Source organism: Phyllostomus hastatus, unplaced genomic scaffold, assembly GCF_019186645.2.
Source record: "Phyllostomus hastatus isolate PE091 unplaced genomic scaffold, TTU_PhHast_1.1 phas_scaffold_93, whole genome shotgun sequence".
Taxonomy (NCBI): Eukaryota; Metazoa; Chordata; class Mammalia; order Chiroptera; family Phyllostomidae; genus Phyllostomus; species Phyllostomus hastatus.
The window spans coordinates 41,177,281-41,199,123 of NW_025334042.1; the positions used below are offsets into that span (position 1 = coordinate 41,177,281).

Consider the following 21,843-nt stretch of genomic DNA (forward strand, 5'->3'; position numbering starts at 1 on the left):
GTCTTGGAGTCCTGCAGAGGAACACATGGTTTCTAAGGGGACAGCAGGTATTGATAGTTTACAAAACTGTAAGGCCAGTTAAACCTCCCATGCTTCATATTCTTGTTCATTCATTCATTCATTCATTCATTCATTCTAGTACCTACCATATGACAGATAATAATGGACTATGTACTTGGGATAGACAAAGTCCTCATTCTGGGGGGACTTACATTCTAGTTGGGAATAGGATTAGCAGGGAGAGGATACTGGAATATTAAAAAAATACTACACTGAGTCTTCAGGATCAGAAGCACTTTGTGTGTGTATATGTGTATGCCAAGGCATGTGTGTGTGTATGTGTTCACAGTGTAGGTTTAAACCTAGGGGTGTGTGTGTGTGTGTGTGTGTGTGTGTGTGATAGAGGTACAGAGAAGAGTTAGTTATTGTAGATTTCCTGGCTATGCCAGGCTCCACCTAAAGACAATAACTACCAAATAATATCATTATGGGAATGCTGTTGGTATAATGTAAGTTAGTGAAATGCCTTTTTATTTGTTTTGCATTGTTTTAAGATTTGTTGCCTATCAAAGAAAAAATTTGATATTCAAGATTACTACTGTGAGCTAGACACTCGCTTTTGCTATTGATGGGATTATAAATTGTCAGATCTTTCTGGAAAGCAATTTTTAATATGTATTATGAGCATTAATATGTTTATATCTTTTCAATATGCAATTTTAGGTAATTTATCTCAAGGGAAATAATCCACAATGTGGGCAAAGCTTTATGCATAGAAATACTATAGCCTAATTAATAACAGAAATAAAATGCTAAAAACTTAAATTATGTATGAATAACAGTTGCCTTGCTATGGTTCATGAACAATATGAATAGCTTGTAAATAATTAAAATTATGTTCTCACGGAATTTTAATGGCATGGGACAATATTTATAATACAGGAAATTATGGATAAAAATCAGGATATAATTTTTTACATGCTGTATATCCTGAATATTTAAAACAATTCCATAAAGTTCAATGGAAGAAAATAGCCCAAAATACATTTGCTATGATTTGTACTTGTGAATACCAATAAATATTATTTTTAAAACCCTGTGCTAGAGTGGAAGTTAAATGCCTCTGTGATTGTCCCATAAACCATTGAGTCTTATTCTGGAATGATCTGGGAAATCAACACTTACATATATAACTATAATATCAATTCAAATTTCCTCTAAAGAATTTGTCAGATGGGTATATTTTAATGCAATGAGAGCAAGTTTTTGGCTGCCTTTCTTTAGAAAGTTTTTTTAAAATTTTTAGCATGATAAAGGTCCATCCTTGGTTTTTTGCACAGTGAATCTAGTGAAAGAGTAGAATGACTTTGTTGGGCAACAGTTTTATAAGGAATTATTTTAAATAAGTAATTAGAAAGCAGAGATGCATTATTTTCAGATTAGAACAATATTTCTTAAAATGTGGTTCTTGGACCCCCTATTTAAAATATAGATGTCCTTACAGAGGGCCCAGAGACATATGAAAAGACACTCAGCATCACTAGCCATCAGAGAGATGCAAATTAAAACCACAATGAGACACCACTTCACACAGGTCAGGATGGTCATCATTAACAAATCAACAAACAAAAAGTGTTTGAGAGGATGTGGAGAAAAAGGGAACTCCAGTACACTGTTGGTGGGACTGCAGACTGGTGCAGCCACTGTGGAAAACAGTATGGAATTTCCTCAGAAAACTAAAAATGGAAATGCCTTTTGACCCAACAGTTCCACTGCTGGGATTATATCCTAAGAACCCTGAAACACCAATCCAAAAGAACCTATGCACCCCAATATTCATAGCAGCACAATTTACAATAGCCAAGTGCTAGAAGCAACCTAAGTGCCCATCGGTAAATGAATGGATCAAAAAACAATGGTACATTTACACAATGGAATTCTACACAGTAGAGAGAAAGAAGGAGCTCCTACCCTTTGTAACAGCATGGATGGAACTGGAGAGAATTATGCTAAGTGAAATAAGCCAGGCAGTGAGGGACAAATACCCTATGATCTCACCTTTAAGTGGAACCTAATCAACAAAACAAACAAGCAAGCAAAGTAGAGCCAAAGACATTGAAAATAACAACAATCTGACAGTAACCAGGAGGAGGTAAGAGAGGATGATGGCGGGGAGGGGAAGGGTTTTCAGGAACAACTATGAAGGACACATGGACAAAACCAAGGTGGGGTGGAAGCAGGGGAGGGAGGGGGGAAGGGCTGAGGTGGAGGGGGAGTAAATGAAGACAACTGTATTTGAACAATAAAATAATTAAAAATAAAATAAAATATAGACCTCCTAATCTACTAAATCAGGATCTGAGGATGGGCACTGGGAAACTGTATTTTTTAAAGATACACTCTAGGTAATTCTTCTGAGGTTTCTAAGAACCACCAGTTGGAAAAGAGAGGTTTGAGATTTAGAAATTCTTACATAGGATCTTCTCTGCTCCAACATTTATTAAGTAGAATTAGGCATTTTCTCAATTGCATTTATGTGAAATATACTTTGCTTCCTGGATAAGTCAGAACTGGAGAATAGAGCCTATCTACTGTTCTTCTGCAATCTTCTTAGAGAGGCTTAGATTTGGAATTCTTTAGGAGCAGATGCAAGTGGTCAGTAACATTGCTGAGAATGGTAATAGGGTGTAGGTAATTTTTCTTGGCTGGAAAATAGCAGTCCACCAGTTCCAGTTTCATTCTGGGTGTCCTTTGGCTGGAAAGCTTGTCTAAATTACAGTTTACAACTCTTGAGGAAACAGGCCTCTATGAAGAGCTGTGATACCCTAGCAGGGAGTCCAACCTGTGGCCTGCAGTCCCCATGTGGCTTAGGATGGCTGTGAATGAGGCCCAATACAAAATTGTAAATTTACTTAAAACCTGTTTACCACTCACCAGCTTTAATTAGTGTTTGTGTTTTTAATGTGTGACCCAAGACAATTTTTCTTCTTCCAGTGTGGCACAGGGACACCGAAAGGTTGGACACCCCTGCCAGAGGTTAAGAACACAAGTGCTAGAGTCAGACACACCTGCCAGTTGTTATGTACCTGGAGAAACTAACTCAAAACCTTAGATTCTTCTTATGTAAAACTGGGTTACTACCAGTACAAGCCTAATGATGAAAACTTGTGTGCAAATCATTTATCACAGGGTCTGGCATAAAGCAAGAATTTATAAATGCCTGTCGTGATGACTTCATGAGCTTGACTATATAAATTTGGGAGGTCAAGCTTTTTCAGTTGATTTCTCAAAGACCTTGTTAATTACCAGAAAAGCCTAGTGATATGAGGAACTTCAAATTCTGTGTGTGTGTGTGTGTGTATGTGGGGGGTGTTAGCAGTGGATCCAAGTTTACTAATAATCCTTAATGTGAGCTACATTTTTTGATATCTATTGGTTTTATCTAACCTTAAAATGTCACTTATTGAAAGTCACCCTCTCAGGGTAGGTTATAGGACTCACATTGAATAATGTGAAGTGTCATTTGCACAGTGACTGTCATTTGCATACCTTCTACGGTTTCAAAGAGAGTAAAAAGTCATTCGTACGCACACATGCACACACAAGGCTTTAACCTTGACCACCTCCAGAGTACTTCTGGGGCATCCCATTCTATAAAGCCATTTTTGTTTCTAATAAATGTCTCTGGCTTTATGGTAGTCACTGCCATGAAACACATTTACATAACCCCTTTCTTGCCTTATTGACAAATATTTCCTGAGTAAACTCACTTGTTACACTTCTCCCTAAGTTAAACTTTCATTGGCTAAGTTACAGGTGTCTCTTGTGGTGTCTTAACTTTAGAAAAACAACCATCCCCCAGAAACATGACTAAACCAAGGCAAGACAATTACCAGGAGTGATCATTTATATTATCCAGTTGCACAGCACACTTCTTGAATAAATGACATATCCTAATTTAGGATACATCACCAGATTCAGGTCAGACAGTATCCTCTGCCAGTCAATAAGAGTGCGGGTCACTGGGAGATCTCTTCGTAGAATTCTTCTCAGGGCTTCATTCGATAGCTCCTGTAATTCTTCCATGACTGCAGCTTGAAATTTATTCTCTTGCTCTTCCACAAGCCTTGAAAAACAGAGAGCCAGTTGAGCTTGGTTCACTATTTCCATGCTTTCTTTCAGGTCCTTGGAGATTTCAATATGAAGGTTGACATTCTTGAAGAAGTGAGCTTGCACAAAAATTCTGCCTGTTACTTGGGTTAGAAATGGATTTACCTGGAAAATCCACTTAGATTTCCAAAGGCCATTCCAGAAATTTCCTGTTTCATAACTGTGATCTTCAATGCAAGCTATCAAGAACTCTCTTTTTTTAACAGTTTTTCTTAGCACGTTGCAGTTTCCTGTTGGATAGTGATCGCACACATACAGTTTTAAGGCACACAGAACAACATGTCTCAGGTATTCTGTCTCATTCCGAAGGATACCGTGACTTCGGATATCTTTTAACTGGTTTTGAAGCAGATCGAATTTGAAAGAAAGTTTGGTGTGATAGTCAAAAAATCTGAAGTCACCCACTACATTATGGTGAGACAAGAGGACTGGATTTCCATCGATGCTGAGTGGTACATAATATTTTTGGCAGTGTTGATGGCCTGCACACTCACCTTGATGGAACATGAGTTTTTCATCACGGATAAGCAGACAGAGATCATCAAAGGCATTCACAAATTCCCCTGGAGGAGCCTGTATTAACAGTCTGCGGATTGCTTTTTCTTTTTCTTTCCTACTCATAATAGTACGTGACATGTTTGGTTTCAGCAGAAGCAAAGCTTCTGAAATAAAGAGTGTTCAAAGGATGAGAAAACATTCCATGAGTCACCTTTCCCATCAAGGTGTTCAATATTCAAGCTTAAGATTACTCTGTCTAACCATGAAAACAGTCTTGGCAAGCAGTGGGTCTCCTGATGAAGTCATAAAGAACATTTCTCTATGAAATGTGTTACTCTTGATGATATCACAATGGGTGCTCAGAAAAAAAAAAAAAAGGATAGTCAGTCACCTGACAGCATGGTGCCCAACCAACCAATTATCTCTATTTTGAAGATATTAAGAACTTAGTCTCCCTGGCAGCTTTCCTCAAAAGTGGTGTGTCTCTGTATACATTATGTGTTGTCAGGGATATAGAAGAGCAGCCCAGAGTTGCTAGAGAGTGCTTTGCAGCATTGTGCATCTTCTGAAACCACAGTGGCATTGATTTACTAATCTGGCTATCAGAATATCTCTTAAATCTACTGGAAAGCATGGTGTGATGAAAAGTTTGAGGCCTTTAAACAAGATAGCAAAAGTCAAATGAGATTTGATGCAGTTCACGGAAAAATGCCGGACAGCAGGAGATGCAGCATTTACAAATATTGTGGGTTTGGAGATCGTCAGAACATAAGCAATAAGCCAGAAAGTTTCAAGGGCAGTAAAGTGCAAGGACCAGAACTTGTGTATAGTGTCTGTGGGAATTAAGTATGAGTTAACTCCAAATAACAAAGACAATGAATCACTGTGCATTTTCTCCTTTCTCTAGGAAAGGGGCAGTGACTACAGCCGATGAGTATCGTGAAATTCCTTTCCTGCAAAGGGGCAGAGTTAATTCTATTTGGAACCCGTGACAACACCTAATGCGGAGAGACTTCTAAGCAATGAAGAGAGGAACAATAGGCCATGAAAATATGGAGAACAAATATCCATTCAAAAGTCCTTTCTATTCTTTCCTCTTCTTCCTCTTGTTTTTTTTTCCCCTTTATTCCCTTCTCATTCCTTTTGAAGACTCCTGAATGTAAGCAAATCCCTCTCATTTACGGATAGTCTTATTCCTTCCATATGCGCCCTGAGCTTTTCTGAGTTTCCCTAGCTTCTTGTATTTTTTCCTTATAAGAACACGAGCTTTACCACAGTAAGTAAGTTTTAGCCATTAAATGTAAAGGCTTCTCATGAATTCTGACAATCTGAAATTGAGTGGCCCATTGAACAGTCTTAACCACCTTTCAGGGTTTTAGACTGTCCTGTTCTTTTCAACCTTAGCTTCTTAATTTGAAGTGGTCTAGTTTTTGTATATCTGTAAATAATTAGTAATTGTGATTGTTTTATTTTCCTCTTTGATTCTAAATATATGGTCATTATGGCATTTTAAACCCTTTTCGATGCTACTTAAAATGTTGCTTTTCGGGCATGTATGTAGCTGGATATTGGCTAACGAAGTAACCCTACCAGATATGGCTACCATTTATTGAACACTCAGTAGCAGAAACCGTGTTCAGTGATGATTATGAACTCAGGTAATGTCCTCACCTTCCGTAAGTATTAATGTGACCACTTCTCAGATGAGGAAGCTGGAGCGGAAGGAGGTTGGGAGATAGGGATAGCTCGAAGTCCAGCTGTCTCCAAAGTCCATTTCTTCAGGCAATTGGCTGAATTTCCCAAGTAGTAACTTGATTTCATAAATGTTTCTTTTTATTTCCCTATCATTTTCATTGTGTCATGCCCTTTCATACCTTTACTACAGAATAGTACCTACTTAGTTTTGTTTTAAATGTTATTTATCATAGAATTACCCTGTCATTTAAGCCCAAGGTAGGTAGACTATCCTTTAAAAATAAAAATAAACTGAAGAGCAAACAATTATTTCTTTAGGCATTTTAAGTACTTGATGACTTTCTGTGAGAATTTCCTTAACGTCATTTTCTGTGTTTCATACGTGGTTTCTGTCGATGATTCGAGATGACTTTAGAGGTGGAAAAATTAACCTACCAAGAACTCTGAAGTTACTTGAAAAATTAAATATTCCATGTAATCATATTCATGTGAAACAGGTTTTTAAGGTGAGATGCTATCCTCCTCCTGCCTACCCTCCTCTAGAAAGAACTTAACCTGGTATAACCAAATATTGATAGCTGCTTGGATGCTTTATGCAGAAAATACATATGAAAAATTCCTGTCTTAAGACGTAAAGCAATAGATTAGGCTAAACTTATTTATAATCAAGATAGAATTTACGTAAGAAGATAAAACAAGGTGTCTGTAAAATTTGAAATAATACCAGGTTATCAGGTTAGAACAATCTGCTGAGTATACAGGAATGTTCACATTAGATTAGGATCAGTCATATGATTAGATTAAAATCATATACATGATAAAATGATAAATTGAATGTCAGTGATTCATAGAAAAATGGGTAATCTTGAGAAAAATTGTATTTTACTCACTTCAAAGAAGAAAATCATGCCAAAAGTTCTCTCTGTTTAGAGAAGATCTAGTGGAAAGGGGCCTGGCTCACTTCTGCCAGGAGAGGACCGCTGATGAGAGGACAGAGGGAAAGATCATAAAATAAGTCCTGTTGAGCTGAGCTTTGTAAATTTTGCCACTGGCAAATTTCTTGGTGAATCAGACAAGACTACTAGACTGGCCGATGTGGTCTAGTTAGAAATCTTGATTTTGATTTTTGGAAGTAGGCAGCCTGATAACACAACCTATGTTGAAGTTGTTATCACGCACAAGCTAGGAAGTTTGTGTTACCTTCCTTGCAAGCTAAGGTATAGTTTCACAGATTCCGGCAGAGGCGGGCTTCCTGTTCAGAGGAAAAAGATACTTGTTACTCACAAACATAGCAATTGCCAGAGTGTCAGGATTTGGGTGCCATTTTTATAAGTGCCAGTTCCCAAAGTGTGATGTGAGTTGGGCCAGGTGACCTGTATAATGAATACAAAGGGTTGCATTACTAGAGAGCAACCTCAAGCTTAGGGGACCCAGAATTTTTATTAGGGGCAGTAAGCCTGTCTGACCTTGGCCTGAAGGGTGTCATTAGCATTATCACTGTGGATAGTAAACAAAACAACTCCTCTGGAGAGAGATACTATCTCTTCATTACGTAAACATCCTTGAAAAGCTAGTCCTTGGGAAAGGATATTGGTGCCTCTGCTCAGGAAAGTGAGGAAACCCAAGACCGCTGGAGAACTGCCTCCCACCCAGCGCTTGTCTCACTGAGATGTAGCCCCCATATTTACAGACCATAAGTGGGAGGTTCAAAATGGAGAAGCTGCACTTCAGTAGGCTGCAGTAAAAGACAAAAGTTTCAGAGTTATTACAACAAATCCATGTAATTTGTGCTGCAAGGAGCTATCAGAATTTTAATCTATTCATGTCTGATAATGCATCTGAAGAACTTAAGCTTTTGTGAAAGATCTTTACGTATAGAAATTTCCCTCAGTGGTATTGTCCAAAGGGAGAAACAGCTACATGCTTTCAGGTTTAATAAGCTGCACATTTTAATAAGCTGCACATTCAACGCAATCTAGACGTAGTAATTAAATTTCTATCAAATGTGAAATACTGTAAGTCTTATTCAGTGATTATCAGGTTGCTTTCAATTATCTGCCAGATAGAGATATCAATTTGAAATGCACTTGAGTGAAATGCATGCCATATTCAAAAGCATTATGTAGAATGCCCAACAGTTACAGCAAGTAAAGAAATAACTCACTAATGAAAAGTTATGATTATTCAGACACAGCAAGGCTAAAGGTCTATTTTGTTTAGTAAAACCTTTTTGAAGTGGCTATGAAAACAATGTTAATTATAAAAATGAGAGAGGGAGAGATTGCCTAAGATACTTAAAAAAATCTCTTTAAACTGACTCTAAATACTTTAGAAGCATAAACTACATATAAACGAGGTTTATGACTATGACAAACCATTCTTTTTTTGTTGTTGTTCAATTACAGCTGCTCCCGTTTTCCCCCCATTATTCTCCCCTGCTCTCCCCACAGCCAGTCCCCACCCCATTGTCCAGGTGTCTGGGTCATTCATGCATGTTCCTTGACCGTTCTTTCCCGTTATCCCCCTCCCTTCGGGTTAAAATAATTCCCCTATGCCCGCTAATAAATAAGGCTTGTTACTTTAAGCTAAACTGCCACAGATTTATTAAAATGTTGATTAAATAGAATGCTTAAGGAAGGTGTATTGGCTAATTGAATTTTCTGGATAGTTGTTGATTCAGCTGTGTAAATCTCCCACTCTTCTGCTTCAATTTTTGTTGCTAATCTTTCCCCACTTTATGGGTACACCTTTTAGCCAGAGTAAATAAAGTAAGTCATAATGAGTCTTATTTCGGTGACCCAAATCTTCCAATGTCTCAAGGCCGTTGTTATCGGCAAGCCAAGTGGGTGTGGAGAGTTTTCACTCTGTTAGATCCTAACTGTGTGGTACTTGGCAAGTCAGCACTCTCTCTGAGCATATGTCTTAATCCACAGAATGGGGATACTAATATAGTTATTTTGCAGGATTGTTCAGAGTATTAAATGATATTATTTGTGAATGTACCTAGCAACAGGCTTGGAAAAAAGTAGGTACTCAGTGAATTAGTTAAAGGTACACCCCTCATGATTGTTCCAAAAATATAGAAAATTGTATTACATTTATTGATTTCCTAAGTAGTTGATACAAATTCCGACATGAATTTATTTCCTCACAATGTGAGTTTGTATTATAAACTTTGAGTAGAGAACACACAGGGGTGGACAAATGTATGTTAAATTACCAGCTATTATTACCTAAAAGATAGATCATGAGTAAGATAATGAAATGATAATTTCACTACACCTGTTCTTTGGTTTCTACTCGCCCCCTCCCTCCTGGATTGTCTTCTCTCTGTTTCCTTACATGCCATTCTCCATCTCTTTCAATTGGTCACACATAACTGGTAATACTCAACTTCTGCTTTTACTAGTCATTTCTTACTAAGAACCTCAAAGTATTTCTGTTGCTGTTAATAGCTGAATCCAGCCCAATTTCTTGTCTTTTATCACATAAAGTTTAAACATGAAATTTCCAGAACAGCCAGGGGAATCTTTTTTTTTTTTTTTAATTGGAATCTACCTTGTTTGTCATTGCTTCAAATCCCTCAGTGATTATGCAAATTTTACTTCCTTAAGATATTACCTAACTACTACAGCTTCTGCAGTTTACTGTGATTTTGAATGGCTCTGACTTCCTCTGACATTTATGGTGCAGGCTGCATATTCTTAGCATGGAATTGCATACTGTCTATCATGGCTTAAGAAGGCACTAAAATGGAGTGGAATAGAAAAAGCAAATGTGCAATCCAAAAACAGATTACGATACTTATCTTTTCCCAAACATTATTCCACTCCGACGATGGCCACTAGGTTTTGTTTTTTTTTAAGATTTTATTTATTTATTTTTAAAGAGAGGGGAAGGGAAGGAGAAAGAGAGGGAGAGACACATCAATGTGTGGTTGCCTCTCACACGACTCCAACTGGGAAGCTGGCCTGTAACCTAGGCATGTGCTCTGACTGGGAATTGAACTGATGACTCTTAGTTTCACAGGCTGGCACTCAATCCACTGAGCCACACCAGCCAGGGCAGCCACTAGGTTTTAAGTGATGATGATCCACTAACCTTTTTCCAACTTTGGCATTACTTCCTGCAGTTTTAAATATTTTATCTGAGATAATAATCCTATGTAAAATTCATCTTCTTTCAAGGATAAGTTGCTGCATATATATTACACAAATACTTATAATTTATCCCATTTGTGTATTTTTTATATTCACAATGTAAGCCCACTAGTGATTTTCTTTTTTAGTAGGATAACGACAGGCTGAAGCAAGGAAGAATCACCATAGAAGAATTTAGATCAATTTATCGAGTTATTGCACACAGAGAAGAAATTATTGAGATTTTCAACACGTATTCTGAAGACCGGAAATTTCTTTATGAAAAAAATCTGGTTGCCTTTTTGACACAAGAACAGTATATGTTTAACATGAATAGAAGTATTGTCTCTGAGATCATTGAAAAATATGAGCCTATTATAGAAGGTATGCTTACATTTCAAAGTTTTGCCAAATATTTACATTCAAAGTATTTTTTTTAAAAATGTACTACTAGTTATCAAATACAAAGTTTTGGATGGATCAGATTTCTTCTGGATATAGCAAATATTGGTATTTTTATTTTTGTATTTTATGGAATGTATATATACCTTTTAGAAAGCTAGATTGTATAACCATAGCATCCTTTGCTATTTCATTGTCCAGCTCCTTTCTTTCAGCTGCTTTTGTGTGTCTGTCAAGTGTTTAGTGATAAGCTGAGGGGTCAAAAGCAAGATGAGGATGGTGTTACGTGTACTGTATAGAAGAAAGTGGCTAAATATTCACTAATAAGATAAAATCCTAGTTATAGGCAGTCTTCCATTTTTTAATGTATTATATTATTAAAATATATATGAATATTAAAATGAACTAAATAAAAATAACTCTCAGAAGGAGATAAAATATTATAAAAGCATTAATTTCTCCATGCTCTCTCTATATAATAGATTATGATATTTTATACATATTATCAAAATTTGGCTTTTTCTTCATTTTTAAATAGTCATCTGGTTTAAATTAAATGACCACTTAGGCTAGTGATTTCAACTGGTGTGCTGCAAGAATTTTTAAATTATGCAGTACCTGACTACTTAGTCAGAGGCACTGACCTCTTTTCCCTTAGACTGTCAGAAAAAATAATAACACAGCCAACACAGCAGTAGCTGTCTCGTGTGAATGAATCCAAATTATATCCATTTATTTCTGTCAGATTGGCACAAATATATTTTTGGTATGCTGCAGAACTTTAATAATTAGTTTATGTGTGCCATGAGATTAAAAAAGGTTGAAAATCATTGATTTAGGCTAATGACATGTCATATAGTTTTTTATCTTTGTCCCATCTTTCAATGTATCAAAAACCTTCAAAATTTTTAATTTGTGCTCATCTCTAAATAAAATAATGAACCCATAATATAATAAAATATTTACACAATTGCCTAAACAGCAATTAAGTTCAGCATGGTGGTTAATCCTACAGAAAGTAATTGGTAATGTAAATTAAATATTTAAATATTTATTTAAAAGGGGGGCATAACAGTACAAATTCTGCCTTTGAAAGTTGGTTTGTGGCTACCAATGTTTAACATATGATAATAAGAGCTTTAATAAAACCAAACATTCCTTCACTGAGTCACACATTCATTATTTATTCAAATATTTATTTGTGGCAACCAAGTACGTTTTTAGGGACTGGAAAAATAATGGGATAAAAAGCAAATTAGATCTTATGTTCTTCATGAAGTTTGGAGGAATTTTGATAATAAAGAATTAGACATATAAAAGGATGATTTCAGGGAATGCTATGTACTGACAAAAAATGAAACAGAGAAAGTCAGAGAGAGTAAACAACCCAGGAGGTCCAGTTTAGACTGGGTGTTTAGGAACGTCCTCTCTGAGGCTGTGACGGAATGTAACAACTGCACCAATAATCACCACCGCTAAGTGCACCTGATGAATTCAGTTGACTTTTAGTTTTTTTTAGTAGCAAAGACTTTTTCTAAGGAAGTAATGAATTGATTTATGTTCTGGCTCAAACTCTTTATGTCATTGATTACTGGAAACAACCAGTAATCAATTTACCGATAAGTATATTCAATAGTACTGATTTAATGAATATTTAAAAAATAATTTAGGCTCTGTTACATACAGGTGATAAAAGGTACAGTGAGATAATGGGATTTTAAAAGGGAGGTATGAAAATCCAGGTTCTGCCTTTGAAAGTTGGTGGCCGTGACATTTTGAAATTGTGTTTTCATTTTAACTATCATATTACATTGTTCTGTTCATCCGTTTCATCTTTTGAACCTCGCTGCCTCACACACTTTCATACACAGCCAACTCTTTACATTTCCTTTAGATGCTTATTGACCACTTTAGAGACTTACTAAGGCCAATTTTAATGATGGTTTTATAGTCCCAAATGCTGCCAAGCTCCTTAATCTCATCCCATATTAGCATGCAACATGTACCAAATAAGGTTTTTAAAAACCTGTGAGATTAATTCTTATCTCTATCCAGTAGTTTTTAAGGGCACAAAGTGAGTCTGTTTTCCCTTCCATTACCAAAGAAATCTACTTAATTATTTAATAGGTAAAAAAGGGCTCTCAGCCAATCACTGCTAGTTGCACTGAGAAAAGGAATCGATTTATGCAGATTGTGACGATCGCAATATATGATGCATTTGCCCCCACATTCTCATCCATTTGCGTTGCTTTGAAATACAAATTTGGATGCTTATAAATATTCTATGTATTTTCTTCTAGCTTCCATTTTTAAAAACTAAATTGTAATAGCATTTTTGAATCTGGCTTTTTTGCTTTTATGATAGCCTAAACATTTATGATGTCTCTGTATATTTTTTCTGGTACATTATTTTTAAAGGCTGCTTAGTATTGTACCATACTTTGAGCTTTAATTTGTTTCTTCCTCATATTAAGCTTTTATAAATAATACTGGTGTGAGCATACATTTGTTTCAGTTTCTATATGTAGAGTATAAATTCCTGGAAATAAAATTCTTTGCTAAAGACCATACTCTCTAGTTTAAAGTAAATATATCAGCTTTTATTCTGAGAGGAACTGAATTATCAACAACAAAAGCAATAGCAATTAACTTAGACCTAATATGTGGGATAAGTACTATTATTTCTATAATTGCAAAAATACAGAGAAGTTAACTAACATACTCATTCTATAACAAGTAAATGGGATTAACCCAAGTTGTCTGATTCCAGAACCAATGCTCTGCTTAAATAGACAATTTTGGTATAGATGATACTGTGTATAAAGGCTTAGAGACAATTTACTAAAGATGATAATGTGTAAATGACCCAGCAATTCCATCTGTAGGCATGCACCCAACAGAAATGTGTACACCTTTGTGCAAAAAGACAGACATTGATTGTTTATAGCTAAACTATTTGCAATAGCCCTATCCTCAAAGTTATCTAAATGATCATCAAATATAGAATTGATAAATAAAATGTGGTGTACTCACTCAATAGAATACCATACAGAATGGGAACACAACGTCTAACTAAATGCAACTGCAAGAATAAATCTTAGAAACAACGTTGAGCAAACTACAAACTGTATGAGATCTTTCCTGTGTGGCACAAATACAAGAGAAAACTAATGTATGCTGTTAGAAGCCGCACCGTTGACTACCTTGGGTGGGTGAGAGGAGAGATGAAAAGTTAGCAGGAGGGAGGCTTTTAGGGTGCTGGAGTGTTCTGGTCTGTGACCTGGGTACTGGTGACCTAGCCTTTTAGCTTGTGGACATTCACTGATCAATGACATTTATACTTTTCTTGTATATATTTTCAAAGCATTAAAAAAATCAGAGATGATAAATTCTCTACTTGAATGTTGATGCAGAAGAATTAAGGGTATTGATTAGAAAAATGTGTTTTCAAAGAAAAATTAAAAACAGTATTCATATTAATTTAAAAGAATATTTTAGAACTATGTGTACTACTGAATAAGTTTTAAAGTGAGATGTAAATTTTATACTGCTAATGATATTACTATATCCTTTTACTTATTTTTTAGTTAAGCAAGCACGCCAGATGTCACTTGAAGGTTTTACAAGATACCTGTGTTCATCTGACTGCCTAGTATTTAATAATGAATTTGGAAAAGTTTATCAAGACATGCATCATCCATTAAAAGATTATTTTATTTCAAGTTCACATAATACATACCTGCTATCTGACCAATTAGTGGGACCAAGTGATGTTTGGGGATATGTAAGGTATTTATTTTAATTTTTAAATTTATTACCTTTAAAAACACTTGGAAGTTTTTGCTGCTATCTAACTCCATTGGTAGTAATTCACAGTAACAACAGGCTATGCATGTTAAACAAACATGTAGGGAAGAACAATTTCTTTTTTATTGAATTTATTGGGGTGACATTGGTTAATAAAACTATATGTTTCAGTTGTACAATTCTATAATATGTCATCTGTATATTGTGTGTTCACCACCCCAAGTCAAGTCTCAGGGAAGAACAATTTTGATTTGTGCATATTTTGGTGATCCAACCATTGGGTGACTATGTAATTTATTCTATGTATAAGTATCATATGCTTTCCTTCTAATTCTGCCTGATGACTTTCTTTCCCCAGTTACTGGCCCTCTGAAGTTTCCTGAATAATTTTAATACTTCTTATAGTAAACATATGAAGAAGACAATTTATTTAGTTAATCATAACATTCCAGATTTTAAAAAATATACATGTTTAAAACAAATTCTCAGACATTAGGACACAATACTATGAGTAAAGCAAACAATAGAGTATATTTTATAATTTGGCATTTATGGATAGTAATATACAGAGAATTATGTATCAAATTATTTACATTGATTAAAATCAATATATGCTGCATTTCCAATTTTGGATTCTACAATGTACTATACTGTTAATACCAGACGTCCTGTTAGCCAGTCAGTTGAGGATACAGTTGTTGGCAAGATTTTTACAGGTGCCACCATCATCTGTTCATGGAAATAGACATAATAAATAAGTAAACAAATTGATATTTTTAGGGACTAATGAGTTGTACAGACAATATAACCTAGGGTAACATGAGGCAAAGTAACTCTGCGGTGAAATGTATTACTTTAGTTAATGGTTCTAGAGTAGCAGCAAGAATTATTATGTTGGTTGTCCTTCATGAAAAGTTTTCTTCTGGCCCTGGCTGGTGTAGCTCAGTGGATTGAGCTCGGGCTGCGAACCAAAGTGTAACAGGTTCGATTCCCAGCCAGGGTACGTGCCTGGGTTGCAGGCCATAACCCCCAGCAACCACACATTGATGTTTCTCTCTCTCTCTCTATCTCCTTCCCTTCCCTCTCTAAGAATAAATAAATAAAATCTTAAAAAAAAGTTTTCTTCCACAGCTGAGGTTTTGGTAGGTTTTTTGTCTTCTGTTTTCTCAGCAGAGAGTTCAAGATTATTTTCTGTTAGCACCACAGAGAACTTATATTCTGTATTGACAAAAAAGCCAAGACAACACACTTTGATGGTCTACTAAGAGGAGAGTAAAGCAGACATTCTTTCATGGCAATTAACAAACTTTACAAGTAGATATTGATTATTCTACAACTTAAACTCTAAATACAAAAAGAAATATACAACCTAAGCAATATATTTAGTATGATTTCTACACATAGAGCCCAATCTGGGACTAACATTAGGCAGCCACCTTATTCACTCATAAAAATATCAATGGGTCAAACAAGACTTAGAAGGAGGTTCTAGGTGCAATCCTCCAACCCAGGGACGAATGTGCTAAAAAGCTCTAAAATTGTACATCGTATTGCATGTTTCTACGTGCCTGAATAAAGCAGTGTGCATTTTAAGAAGCAAGACAAAATGGTCTTAAAAAGCAAATTCCAAAAAACCTCCAAAAAGCATTTATTAACCATTTAGCTTTATATTGTTTCAGTGAAGCCTCCAACATAGATGAAATTTATTGATCCCCTTCCGTTTTAATGCCCTACCACCTCAGCTCCTTTCCATCTTTTGTCCAAGGGAACATAAATTAATTTTCCCCCTGAATTCAACGCCTTGACTTCAGTGTCATAATTGCTTTATCTTTTCTCAGTTACACTCCTACCTAAATACTGCTTGAGTCGTCTCCCTAAAAAGTTGACTAAAATGATCCCCAAAGAAGTACTGGATCTGAAAGTATATTTTTGCATGTGGTTTATATGATACTCGGTATTTCTACTGCAAAGAATTACTTATTCTACATCAAATACTTGGTGCTAGGACTGCACTCTCCTCTCCAGGCTTTTATGGCTCCAGGCAAGGTTTCTAAAATGCTTCACATTTTATATGAAATGATTCTTTGTTGTGGAGGCTTAGTCCTGAGAGTGGTCGACTGTTTGCCAGCATTCCTGGCCTCCACCACCAGAGGCCAGTTGCAAATGTCTCTTCCACCTACAGTTACGGTAACCAAAAATGTCTCCATTCGTTCCCCAGTGTTTCCTAGGAGGCGAAATTGTCCTGACTGAGAACCACTGACTTAGAGACAATGGGATAAATTAATACTCTTTTTGGAAAGCAAGTGCAAACTTGGTGTTCTATGGGAAAAAATAGCTCCATGTATGGCAAGGGCCTTTTGTGACCTTCTGGAGGCATGAGTATCAATTCCAAGATCCTAACATTCAAGTCGGCCTCTTTTCATTCATTTATCCGTCTCCCAAGATTGTGTTTAGCAGATCATTCCTGTCTGCCTTCCACTTTCTTCTTGCATCCTGATATGCCTCATTTTTGCCCCCTAATATAAACACGGGTAAGTATGTATTGATAGTGAACTGGATATCAAATGTTTTTTGTGATACTTCGAGAACTTGAAGCACAAGGAGTCCGCAGACAGGGCAGGATCTGTAGTCCAAGCCCCGCCCATGGCGCCTTCCTGGAGCTGCTGGGGCTGTGGTTGCATGCGGTAGTTCCACGTCAGCCATGCTCACAGGGAAGGAGTAGAAAAGGGTGACCAGTTCGACACAACAGCTTGCCATTATCATGGATTCATGTATAAATTTATTGCAAAATTACAAATAGTCTTTAGAATAGTTTGACAGTTTTACTGATCCAAGAATGACAACTTATTTTGTTTAAATTTTGCTAGTGCCCTGGTGAAAGGATGCCGCTGTCTGGAAATTGATTGCTGGGACGGGTCACAGAATGAACCTGTGGTATACCATGGTTATACGCTCACCAGCAAGCTCCTGTTCAAAACTGTTATCCAAGCCATACACAAATATGCATTCATAGTATGTGCATACTTTTATTAAATTATAGTTATTTAAACATAGGTCAAGTGTTTAAAAACCATGATCTTTGCCCTTATTTTAGATTAGTGATATTTTAAATTGTGGGTCATGATCCATTAGTAGGCGGTGAAATTTATGTACATTTATAAAAGTTAATCTCAGGTAATATGTACATGTTTCATGGAACTTTTTGTTTAATTGTAAAATATACATAACATAGGTGTTTATTGCATCATAATATATGTTTATTAATGTGACTATGGTAATAATGCAAAAATTATTTTAAATAACAGTAGGTTTATATAATAGTAAATATTTTACCACTATTCAACTATTTTAATTTTAAGAAACAAAAATAAAATGTGTCAAAAATGTGTTATCTCAATTGTTGACATTGTTTAATGATTATGGGGCAACTATTTATATAGCAAAAATGTTTAGGAGTTTAATTTGGATTTTAAAATTACTACTCAATTATTGAAGTGACAGATTTAGAGATTTAGTCTTTCTGAGCTTTTACAGTCAGCTTACAAATCCTACTCTATAAATTGAGCGGGTTTTAACAGTCACTCAATTTTGAGCAATACTTGGTCCCACTCACACACTTGGCTCAGTAAGCACCTTCAGATATTTTAAATTGCTTTAGTTAAGTTAGTATATTTGATTCCTTTCTTAAGTACTTCATTGTAGTGAAATTGAAGAGATTTAACAAAATCTTACTGAATACTTAATGTGTATTTAATAAATTAATGCATATTTATAAATCAAACTTATGAATTTGATAAACTCAGAGTTCTCTTTAACAGGTCAGCATGTTATCTGTAAATATAAATGTAACTGGAAATCACAAATTTAAATCAAATTTATTAGAAATAGAGTATAAAGTACTAAATATTCACAAAATATAAAATTTCTATCTTAACTTAAAACATTGATGTATGTCACTGATTCTCTTGAACATATAATTTCTAATGATTCTAAATTTATGTCTTTACCCAAATTCCCCCTTTGACCTCTACACCAATACAGAAAACAACAGACATTCTACTTGCATATTTAATTGGCGTATGTAATGTGTCCAGAATCAAGCTCCAGATGTTCCTCTTTCTGCCAGTGCTACTCTTTCTGTGCTCTTCCTATTTTCACTGGAACTTCTATGTGTTCAAGCCTAAAATAAGTCATGGTTGTCAACTTTAATCTTCTGCCCCTTGTCTTCAACCTCTTAATAAGTTCTTTAGCAAATCCTCTCGGCTCTGCTTTCAAAATATATACTGACTTTAATCTCTCCTCATTCTCACTGTCACTGTCCTGGTCAGCCACCATCTCCTCTCACATGGATTATTGTGATGGCTTCTTATCCAATGGTTCTGCCTCTCTTTTTCTTCCCCACAGTCTCATCTCAATGTATCACCCAGAGTGACTTTTTGGTAAGTCAGGTCATGTCATTCTCCTTCTCAAAACGTTCAGTCCCATTCATAACAAAGCTAAAATCTGAACTGTGACTCCCCAAACATTACATTCCCTGTTTTCCCTCACATCTCTGAGCTTTTCTTCTTTCTCCCTTGTGTGCTTGTCTGTTCTGGCCTCCTTACTCTTTTATAGACACATTTTGAAGCCTTTGCACTTGCAGTATTAACCCTTAATATGAAACACTTTTTCCAAATATTTGTATAGCAAATTCTCTCACTTCATCCAAGGTGGGCAACCAAGGAAATAAAGGAAATAGAGACAATTTTAAAATTCAAAGGCCTTGCAAGGATGGACACCTCTACAGCTTCTAAGATCCCAAAGAAAAAGAGACAGAATGAAAAAAAGACCTTGAGCAACTATCAGTGTGCATTCTCAATTAAACAGTGTAGCAGTTTTGCAGCAAAGATTAGATTGAAGGTTGAACTTTCTACCATCAATTTGGGAAAGATAGAGCAATGAAAGAAAACAGACTTGGTAACTATAATTGAGAAAGACCTTTGGGTATAGGGACTGGCACATGTAACATACTAGAAGCAAACATATAAGAAAACTAAGTTTTTAAGGTAATTATATTTCTAAAAGCAAAACAAAACACAAGTCTGACACTTAGGTGAGCCTTGAAGCAAATCTGGGTCAGGAAGTGAGCTGCAAGGAAAGCAAAGTCCTCAACACTTACTTCAGATGTGGTCAAGGATGATAAAAGACAAGAGCACCTTTCCAGAAGTTTGAGCAAAAGAATACCACAGAAGCCAAAAGAAAAAAAATGAGCTCTCCCCAGTGAGTGAAGTCAGGGCTTGATTACGAAATTCATCATCTAGGCCCTCACTTTGCCTAGTCTCAGAATCACTTTTTCCTTTGTAGAAAAAATTTCATATGTTCTCTCTTATTAACTGAGTCTATACATATGTATGTGTATGTGGGCATATATAAGAAGGCATATTGTAGAAGGCTGAATATGGGCCCTTGAAGAAATGTGGTTCTCATTCCTGGAACCTGTAAATGTCGCTCCAGTTGGAAAAGGTCTTTGCTGATATGATGACATTACAAATTTGAGATAAGGAGATTTTTTAAAAATCCCAGGTTGTCTGTGTGGGCCCTAAATGCCATCACATATATCCTTGTAAGAGGGATATAGAGGAAGATTCCATGCACACAGAGGAGGAGGCGATGTGAATGAGGGGCAGAAATTGCAGCCATATGGCCATAAGCCAAGGAATGTTGGCAACCACCAGAAGCTGAAAGAGACAATGAACAGATCTGCCCTAGAGTCTGCTGAAGTAATTTTTAGCCAGTGAAACTGATTCTAAATTTTTAGCCTCCAAAATAGTGAGAGAATAAATTTCTATTGCTCCAAGCAACCAAGTTTACAGTAATTTGTTACAGCAGCCATGAGAAACTAAAATACTCATACATTAAAAAAATGTATAATATTATATCCCCTATTCAAATGTCTAGGATGATGCAGCAGACTTCTGTAATTCCCTGGCTTGTTTATAAGTTGGTAAATTTGTGTCCTGGTGATTATATAAGGAAACAGAATAATTGAATAAGATCCCAAAATGAGTGTTGTTCTGTATTTTGTAGTGAATATCAAATTTACAGTGGTAAGAAGGGGCAGAAAATACTTTGTAGAGTCATCCTTATTTAACATATCCTTTATATTATTAAAAAGTGAACACATCTTTATTTTTGGTTTTGATTTTAGAATTCAAAACTGAAAAAGTGGAAAATTAACATTTTCCCTATTAGTGTTGAAGTGTTTTCCTCACATTTAAAAACATCTAAATAAACACATATATATGTACTTTGAAAAATAAAAATGTAGAATCACTCTCTGGCAACTTGCTTTTCTTCATAAGACTCTACTATAGACCAATTTCAATAGTAGTATATATAGGAGACCTTGTTCTTAACAGATGTACATCATTCCTTAGTTTAAGTGGGTATGCCATAATTTATTTAAATAAGTACCCACTGTTGGATGTTTTAGCTGTTTTTTTATTCTTCTAGTGCAAATAGTAATAATTTTCTTTTTTGTATGGATTTGATGTTTCCTGTTTTGTCAAATTCAAAAGTATTTTCAGTTTAAAGAACATTTAATTATTTTGCAAAGGTGCATTGAGAGTAAGTACTAAAATAGATTAAGTGCTTCTATTAATTGTATTAAGTTATTGAGGAGTTCTGACAAATAACTATAGTAATGGTTAATTTTTTAGACATCTGACTACCCAGTGGTGCTCTCTTTAGAAAATCACTGCTCCCCTTCCCAACAAGAGGTGATGGCAGACAATTTGCAGTCTATTTTGGGAGATACCTTGCTTTCTGATGTGCTTGATGATTATGCACATGAACTACCTTCACCAGAGGTAACATTTTGTCTGAGAAGCTCCAGTTATGAACAAAAGAAAATATATGTCACTATTATATTGGCTCATGATGCTGGGCTAGAGATCAATGAAAATGCTTAGATTCAATCATTTAAAGAGGTATTTTTGCAATGTATTGCTTAGAAAATGTTTCTATGAACATTTAGGTGAATATACTTTGAAAAAGGGAATATATAGAGATATATGTAAAATCCCACATTTTTTATTGTGTGTCATCCCCATGAGTACAAAATTTCAGGTCAATTAATATCAGGTTGCAGGAA

The 21,843-nt window shown here is 35.6% G+C and overlaps 2 protein-coding genes across 2 annotated transcripts in view; one reads left to right on the forward strand and one right to left on the reverse strand.

Moving 5' to 3' along the window:
- Positions 1 to 3,906: 3,906 nt before the first annotated feature.
- Positions 3,907 to 4,806, reverse strand: CAPZA3 (capping actin protein of muscle Z-line subunit alpha 3). Its single transcript, XM_045830068.1, has one exon. It carries the CDS (start codon positions 4,804 to 4,806, stop codon positions 3,907 to 3,909), a length of 900 nt encoding a protein of 299 aa, XP_045686024.1.
- Positions 4,807 to 10,816: 6,010 nt separating this feature from the next.
- PLCZ1 (phospholipase C zeta 1) overlaps positions 10,817 to 21,843 on the forward strand; it is a 28,949-nt gene continuing 17,922 nt past the window's right edge. The window contains exons 1-4 of the mRNA XM_045830096.1: positions 10,817 to 10,886; positions 14,492 to 14,693; positions 17,579 to 17,723; positions 21,410 to 21,559. Of these exons, the coding sequence (XP_045686052.1) occupies positions 10,823 to 10,886; positions 14,492 to 14,693; positions 17,579 to 17,723; positions 21,410 to 21,559 (561 nt within the window). The 5' untranslated portion in view covers positions 10,817 to 10,822. The remainder of the gene's footprint in view (positions 10,887 to 14,491; positions 14,694 to 17,578; positions 17,724 to 21,409; positions 21,560 to 21,843) is intronic.